General features: G+C 33.0%; 1 protein-coding gene across 1 annotated transcript; it reads right to left on the bottom strand.

Moving 5' to 3' along the window:
* Window positions 1-124: 124 nt before the first annotated feature.
* On the bottom strand, window positions 125-7,419 carry mus101 (mutagen-sensitive 101). Its single transcript, XM_066737801.1, has 25 exons — window positions 6,528-7,419; window positions 6,299-6,438; window positions 5,865-5,997; window positions 5,468-5,575; window positions 5,191-5,397; window positions 4,902-5,118; window positions 4,685-4,816; window positions 4,536-4,612; window positions 4,301-4,470; window positions 4,064-4,205; window positions 3,860-3,983; window positions 3,602-3,790; window positions 3,336-3,520; window positions 3,105-3,271; window positions 2,825-3,030; window positions 2,632-2,747; window positions 2,328-2,558; window positions 2,190-2,252; window positions 1,928-2,118; window positions 1,731-1,849; window positions 1,587-1,657; window positions 1,316-1,495; window positions 1,039-1,239; window positions 661-890; window positions 125-560 (listed from the first exon to the last, which is right to left on the bottom strand). Exons 1-25 carry the CDS (start codon window positions 6,633-6,635, stop codon window positions 341-343), a joined length of 3,927 nt encoding a protein of 1,308 aa, XP_066593898.1. The 5' UTR covers window positions 6,636-7,419; the 3' UTR covers window positions 125-340.
* Window positions 7,420-8,792: the final 1,373 nt, after the last annotated feature.

Raw genomic sequence — 8,792 nt, 5'->3', positions numbered from 1 at the left:
TAGAAGGTAAGTGGCGAAAAAACATTTGATTCTTACTTTTATAACTGTACTTTTGCTTTCGGCTAGTGAATCGATCATAACAGGTTAAGGTAACACAGCAGAGTATAACATAATTTTATTGCGATTGTTTAACTTTTATTAAATAGTTTAAAATGTTTTATGCAAATAATTTAATTACATTAATACAATATTAATGAATTTTGTCATGCTACTAATACGTTTTTATGTTTTACACAGCATTAATCTACAAAAATATACTTTATACAATTGAATGTATACATACAAAAGATAATAATGACCTGTACAGTTTCCACTTTTTTTTTAAATTTTGTATTGTTTCCTATTTTGGTAAAAGCGCTAAATATTTCTTGAATTCCGGATGTACACATTTTTTAGGACTATCATGATTTTCTATTGTAAGCAAATCACTTAAATATTGAGGCATAAAGCATAAAATGTTTTTGCTAGCCAACATTGCCCACTCTACTGTTTGCGATTGTTTTTGGTGAACAAAGCAGTGGGTTATTTTCCTTCCTGAAGGACTTGGATCGTAAGGAGGACTAAAGATAAAAATGAAATATGTAAAACCACTATAGTTGATTTGCAAACCTTGTTTAGATTTATTTAGTTATATTGATAGAATAAAAATGATAGTCTTACCGAGCCTGAACCACTTCACCACCTCCAGCTTCGATAAGTCTTTTTAGCTGATCATACTTTTCACTTGCACCTATTAATAAAGCAACCATATTTTTAAAGGCACCTCCTGGTTCATGCAACAATTTCAGTCTCCATCTATAAGCAGCGGCCGCTATTGCATTCTCCATGTCCCCTTCCGGATTGGGTATACGACCTAAGCTTTTAATATTCCCCCATTCGTATTCCTCTTCCTACAAATGAAATCAATTTGCATACTAACTCAAAATCTTTTCCATTTCATATTTTTGAAAAAAGAATGTAATAATAATTTATTGCATTCTTAAATAAATCATCGTTAACTAGACTTATAATCATGAATTAAACATATATTTTACTAACATCTAGAAAGTGTCCTTTCTGTTTCGAGTCCCTTAAATACATACAATGTAGTACCCATTTGCCAGATGCTATGCTGCCAAGCATCTTTTCGTTTCTTGATGGTCGAATGCAAAGCAAATGTGTCGCACTGTTGTCAAAGTTGGCTTCTGTGGATACTTCGCCTCCCAGCATCAATATAGCTTCTTCATAAGCTGTTCTATCCTATAATAAATTTACATATCGATAGAAACGTATTATTTTATAATTTATCAAATCTTTCATTTACTTGTCTACGCACCTTTACACCGGACAACATAAATTTTCGTGTGGGTGGCATTTCAAGCTCCTCAACTTGCTTTACAACAAAGTAATCTTGGTTGTCAATAAGCTTCTCTTGATTTTCAATGTTTTCTTCGTGTGAATCATCAGAATTATTCGTTTCGTTATTCGAAGAAGCTGATTCCTCTTTCTCGGCGAACTGGTTAATATTTTAAAAAAGATTATAAAACACTATTTAAACAATATTTTTCCTGAATGAATAAGTGAAAAAAAAAAAAAAAGGCAAATACCAATCTTATTGGAGCACGATGCCTTGGATCTTCCCATCCTACCGTGTCCGGTTGTGTATCTTTTGACATATCTGGTAAATGGAAATACATGTATTAGGATAATTAGAGTTTGTTTTTTTTTTACTGAAAACTGCAAAAACCTACATTTTTGAATCTGATCATCAGGCTCGGTATATTTGTGAGCTATTTCTTCACAAATAGATTTTCTATTCTCGGGTGTACTATTTGTACGTTGAAGTGCTTGTTGCAATTGGGCCAATTGCCTAAAAAATAAGTCAAGTTAAATTAAACGTAAGATACCTAAATTAAATTGTTGTAAATGGATTGAGTAGTAACATTACAAGTTTATCTGATTGGCTTGGGCAGGGCTTTCATCTTCGGCAAAATCTAGCTTTCTATTAATAGGAATGTTAGCTGTTGTATCGTCTGTATCATTATTTTTGTTTCCAGCTTCTTGTTCTTCAGGCTGATGTTCAAATGTCGATACATTAAGATTATTATCAGACATTGTTTTATTATCAACGTCTCTTCTCTAATCAGTAGTTACAATATATATTATACAAGTTATAAACATTATGAATGTTATAAAAAAGATTAACATACCTTTTCACTGCTTATGGGAGCTTTAATTTTTTCCCAAAGTTGTCGTTTTAATTCAGATAAAGGCTAAAACAGTACAAATACATCTCCTTTGATGAAAAAAGCTTTGAAAGATATTTCTTAAGCCTTGTTTATGCTTACTGTACTCAAACGTTTTTTCTTTGGCGGAGGTCCGTGTTCTTGTATATCCGGAAAACTATCGATCCATTCAATCCATCCTTTTCTTGTAGCTGGAGAGGGATTGTCCTTAAAAACTTGTCCGTATGGTGTATCTGGCGTGGAAACGTGAAAAGGAGATTGTGCTAAATGGTTCGTAAGATGGCTAAGTCGCTTATTAATTATTGGAGACGCACAAGGAGTTGATCCTTCATCCTACAAAGAACTTTGCATTAATCGAATATGAAATCTTACTAGATAACAGCGATAAATATTTTTAAAAGGGTACCTTTGGTAAAAGTCTTTTTGGGACAGTACTACTTCTCTCAGTTGGTGCTAATGGCGGTCTCATTTCTTTAATTGTTGATTCTTCTTCATTGTGCTTGCGTGTTGGTCTCTCCGGTGCTGTTTTCAATAAATAAGTAATCATGTCAAACAATTAATTATATATCCATGCAGTAAACTTTGATTCATATAATTACCTATAGTTTCCCCGACAAGAAAGTCCTTTTCATCCACAAGCTTTAATTGTTCTGCACATGCTAATAGCCATTTAGCAGTAATAGCTGGTAACTTCCACTTTACTGCTGCATTGTACTTACTTCCTTCTGGTACTGGACAAACTAAGTGTGTGCTTCCATATGAGTTTCTCTCTTTATTTGTTCTTCGAGCAAAAGTATCTTGACATCTGAAACGATTTTCGAAATTATTTTGTAAATAAGCTTAAATGAAGCACTATCATCTATACTATAACTTTCACACCTGGCACCAAGAAGCTCTGCTAATTTTGAAAGATAAACTCTTTCAACTCCGGTGTATGTACTTAAGGTTATAACACACTCAGATAATGGATTGGTTCCAAGCTTAATATTAATAGGATGATGATAATACATAGTTTCCACAATACATTCCTCATTTAAACAGTCTTTCTACAAATTTAAAATTAATTAACAACTTGCATGTTATGTCATATTGAGTCTGTATAATACTAACTATAAATAAATCAGTCACAATCTCATTCACGGTATGTTTCAGGGTCGCACCATTGAGCGGTACTACTCCGTAATCTGGTACATCACTAAATGCTGTAGAAACTACTTTTCCACCTAGTTCGTTGATTGTAGTTAACAAGGAAGAATACATTTCTTTGTCAAAATCAGCTAAAAGAAATGTTAAACCTGCAACCAATACATAAGTTCTCTTTAGACAATGTACATGCAATTTATGGTCAAAAAACTTTTAAAAATTATTTATAGTACCTTCAAAAATTGTTCTACTGATAGTATCTTGGCTTTCTGTTGGCATGGAATTATTTACTGATATATTATTTAGTAGTGTACCTTGATCTCTATGACTAGATTCCTCTTTTCTCATTACACTAGTGTTATATCCACTTTCATACGGGTTCCATTTAGAACAATTAAATTCCGGCAATTGATTAGTGTTAGCTGTACAGAAAAAGATTAAAATTATATTTTATTGATTTTCTATGTGTATATAGAGACAAAAATAATTACGAGCTGTTTTATGTAAGTATTGTTGCAAAAAATCAGCATCTTGTTCTAAAGGTTTTGATGATTTTGCTTCTTCGAAAGAGAGCCTAGCTGGCTTTTTGGGGGGTGCTTGAAGTAATTGTAAATTCTAAAAAAATTAAGGGAAAAATTATTTTCAAATCTAGCTCAATATAATAAGAAATTATTATTATGTATCTAATTTATTACTTTTTTACTTAATGGAGATGGTGGTTCCTCAGGTTTTTGCTTTGAATTAATTTTATCTTTGTAAAAAAAGTTCTCTTCTGGTGCTGGTCTTTTTAATTTTATACTTTCTTCAATCCACCTCAAATCTAATATGTAGGGACTGCTGCAACCAATATAATGTTAACTTTGGAAATATAATATTAAATAAAAATGTAAATAGCAGTAAGGCTTATAAGTGTTATTTTATTAAGAATATACCTCAATCCTTTTGACTTAATCAGCCTTAAATCGTTGTTAGATTTAGATTCATCGCCAACAATAACGTGAGTTAAAGCATCAGAAATGTCATCTAAACGTGTTGCACTGCCTACATTTAATATTCTGTTTATTCTATCTCTATGACTGGATAAGAATCCTGTAAGATAAATCTGAAAGTAAACTAAATTATTATAGTACCAGAAACAAGTAAATATTAATAATATCATTAAATTACATTGCATCCATCTAAAAATGGTCCAGCCATTTTTGCATCACTGAGAAACAATTTGTCCAAAATTTTAATATAAGAATCTGCAATAAAAATAATTAATATGAATATAAAATACAAGTTTCATGCTGTCCAGTCAAAATTAAGTTTGGTACCATCTGTTGGTGCGGAAATTGAGCTTAATCTGGATGTAGCATTCATTGTTACCATTAATGTCTCTTCTACATGATTATTATATATTTCATTTCCAATATTGCTAATTGAGGATACTTCCAAGCAATCTGTTGCTATAATAATTTGTAAAGAAATAACTTTTTATATTTGCGTTTTACAAACAATACCTTTATATTAAGAGAAAAAACTACTACATACCAACAGTTTTTTCTGGTGTTGAAGTAGCTTTTGTCGATTTTATAAGATAGTTATTAAAAGGTAATGCATAGCCAGCCTTTATGCTAGCATACACCCACTCAACTTTTAAGCATGGTAGTCCTTGTTGCATAGCAAATTTTAATTTATCACTTAAAGCTGGTTTTTCGGGAGCAAATACTACTTTCACTTTTGAGCCATCCAAAGGCCCCATATAGGTCTACAATCAATAAAATTTTAAAAATTAATCTAAATTAAACCATTTGTACATAAAACGATTGACTTAACTTACTCCTCCATTTTGATTAATCAAAATCTTTAATTCATCTTTGATTGTTTTTGAAGTATTAGTGGAAGTTGCTATCAAATTAAGAAAAATTGGAGTTTTATATTTATCAAATGATTCATCAGTGGCTTTTATATATTTTTGCAAATTAGTTTGCCAAACTGCATATATCCATTCTTCTGTATATGTAGGAATTTTTTGTTCTATTGCTTTCTGCAATGAATTAAACACTCAATTAAATTAACTACAAAAAAGACTTCAAAATTTAAATGCAAATGATTACCTCATATTTCTCTGACATTACAGAATTTGTTATTAAATGTGTTGTACAGAATCTTAAATCTTTTACAGTATTTCCACCCATATATTGCACCATATTTTGTATGTTCTCCTAAAATGATTAATAATGTAAATATTTAAGATATCTCTGTAATAAACAGTACATTGAATATATAGGGAAAAAAGGAAATACACTTGAAAATCTGGGCAATAAAATTGACAATTATACTTTTTACGCAAGATGAAATTCACGCAACTCAAATGGCAGATGTTGAATGATTTAAATAGCATAGTCCTCAGTTTGACAAAAGCTTGTACAGCTTACTATGCAATTTATTTTGCAAAAGAATCAAATTGTTCAAATGTCTCATGTTCAAATGTACCTCCTTCTCTTTTATTACCTTTTTTTCTCCTCTAAATCCTGATATTGCTGCAACAATATTTCTCATTGCCGTATTAAAGATAGGACTAGTTCCTTCTGGTATGGGCTCTCCATTTATAAAACATGTTAATAAACATTTTGGTCCAATTATCCTGTAAAGATCGATAAAGCTTCAATTTTTCTGTCTTACTCAAATATACAAATTCAAATTTGTACAAAGAGTCAAGAGCAACCAGTACCATTCAGATATCTTCAAAAACTGAGGGTAACAGAGAAAACTACTTTGAAAGAAATTATAGAGCTTTCATTATTGATGTATCAATGTCATATTGATATTCTCACATGAAATACATTGAAAAAGCTAGTAAGTTTGTCTGAATAACTTCTTTCATCCTAAATTTTTAAAGTATTTGGATGGTACAAATGATCTCTGATACTTTGAATAATTCTTACGCGCACTTGAAAGGTTGCAATTTTTTAAAGGCATCTCCTTTAAACTCTTCAAAAACAAAAACATCCCTCTTAGCAGGTTTTAAATTCATACAATATTTTTCTGTAATCCACTGAGGTGCATATCCATCTTCTTTACATTTCTAGTCATATTAATACAATAATTAAATACAAATTATTATAAATACTTATAACATTAAAAACCAATAAAACAATGAAAATAATTACTCACATTATATGCGCTCCACATATCATCATTACAGTCATTTTCAGAATTATATTTACTTTGTATGATAAAAAACATATTTACATCTTCATCTATTTGAGTAGATTCAGCCATATTCTGAAGAAAATAATGTCTAAAAGCTTTTTACAAATAAAATTGTTGCTTTCACAAGTGATTTTATTTTATAAAATGTGTCACACCTATGCAGCCTGCAGGGCCTCTCTAAATTACTCCAAACTGCTACAAGTGCTACAACCCAACCTTCCTTGTTGCTTATGGTATGTGTAACGTCTGTAACGTCTCTCTCTCTCCCTCTGGGAGCATATGTATACTATGGCAACCAATGGCAACCAGTCGATCTCAACGAAATAGTGGGGGGAACTAAGTCATGCGCCTTAGTTCAGCGCGCACCCCCCAGTCCAAGGGTGAGAGAGTCCAGCCCCCTAGGTTAAGAAACGTAGCAATTAAGTTTGAACATTCATTCTAATTATTTCCTTAATGTCAAGTACAACTGTGCTCTTGTAACGTCGGTAACGTCTCTCTCTCTTCCTCTGGGAGCATATACTATGGCAACCAACCGATCTCAACGAAATAGTGGGGGGAACTAAGTCATGCGCCTTAGTTCAGCGCGCACCCCCCACTCCAAGGGTCAGAGAGCCTAGCGCTAGGTTAAGGAAACATAGCAATTAAGTTTAGATAATTCATTCATTCTAATTACTTCTTTAAACCAAGTCGCACTGTTTTTTCTCAAATCGATTTGTACTAATTCCTTTTGTACTACTTGTATCCAGTATTATAATTAATACTTACTTGATTATTTTACCTAATTGTAATCCTATCTCTATTATAATTATATTATTTGATAATCTCAAAAAGTGGGCCTAGTGTCAATATTTCTCTCATCCTTCCATCACCATCATCAACGAGGAAGCCCTTTCTCAACGTACAAGGTATATATCTCTGCAATTTCCATTTACCCAACGTTTCGAATCGCGACCGGTCCCGGGCAAACTAGTCTAACGTATAGTGCCCGAAACGGTAATTCTGCGAACAGCACGGGGTTTTGTACAGTAAATTCAGCCCCGCGAATCAGGACGTTACACTCTTAAAATCGATTTGTTCTCATCTCTGTTTTGAATCACTTGTATTCTATATTTTACTTAGTTCTAATTTTGTACGTTTGCTGTATAATTATCATAATTTTTAATAATCATATCAGTTTACACCATTTAAGTGCAACCCGTGTCTACATTTTCCTCTCCCGATTTCACTATCTTCATCGAGGGAGTCCAATCTTCAACGGAACTCAGGTATAAACACCGAATTTTCCTTTCATATAAACAACCGAATCGCGACCGGTCCCGGGCAGACTAGTCAAAAGTATAGTGCCCAAAACGGTAAAATTACGAACGGTACTGTGTTACGTGCTGACCAAACCCGCTACAGCACCACCTATGAGCCCATACGTTAATCTCAATAATTAATAATAATGGCTGGTAGACATTGAATCCATTAGAATTTAGATTTCATTTAGAATATTATTCCACATATAAAGAGGAAACTTTCGTTGTACGGAAAGCGCCTTAACATCCCTTTTTCTACCTGAATCGTCACAAACAAAGCAATAAAACTGCAACCTTTTTTTTCCCTCTCGTCCTTTTCAAGTACCGGGAAAACCCATCTGCAGCGCAGATGAGTTATCCGCGAGTTTCTCTTTTCGCAACTACGTAACATCCTACAAAAATCTCCCAGTGACGTAATCAGGTTACTCTCAATCTAGAAAACATCTCCTAGCCTTCCCTACTCCTAGTTCCAAAATCTCCATGACAACGAAGCGACGCTTTCCAAAAATCAAGATTCGATTGGTCCAGAAAAGCGACGCTGGACCCCTTCTTTTCCTCTCAGATAAGGGACGCTCCTTTAAAAACCCCGGACAACCCTTAGACGCTCTCTTCTTTTACGTCATTTTCGTTCGTACACACGTTAATTGTTGCTCCTGTGTTAGAATCTCGTATTCTTAGCTCTGCTTGTAATTTCGTGACGACGGAATTCAATCTTCAGAGAATAAGTCTTGCGCATTCGAATCGCGGAGTTCAACGAAAGTCAATTACTGAACTTACTATCAGCTAGTAACATTCAATCAGTGTATAAATCATTGTACGAGCAATCAATAAATCAACATAAAAACTATCAACAAATCTCATCAATCAGCTACCATCTCGATTCCTATCACGCATAGTGAGAAAGACGGTAACCCGAACCTACTAAATA

Source organism: Prorops nasuta, unplaced genomic scaffold (assembly GCF_024137725.1).
Source record: "Prorops nasuta isolate Cenicafe-Biocafe unplaced genomic scaffold, Cenicafe_Pnas_1.2 PNAS00018, whole genome shotgun sequence".
NCBI classification, from domain to species: Eukaryota; Metazoa; Arthropoda; class Insecta; order Hymenoptera; family Bethylidae; genus Prorops; species Prorops nasuta.
Note: the sequence above shows the minus strand (reverse complement) of the source record. Positions and strands in the feature narration are given on the sequence as shown.

Coding starts and splice junctions, on each gene's coding strand:
- mus101 (XM_066737801.1), bottom strand. CDS start 6,635: ATGGCTGAATCTACTCAAATAGATGAAGATGTAAATATGTTTTTTATC. Junction 4,471..4,535: donor CATTTTTAGATGGATGCAAT/GTAATTTAATGA, acceptor GTTTACTTTCAG/ATTTATCTTACAGGATTCTT. Junction 4,206..4,300: donor ATTAAGTCAAAAGGATTGAG/GTATATTCTTAA, acceptor TATTGGTTGCAG/CAGTCCCTACATATTAGATT.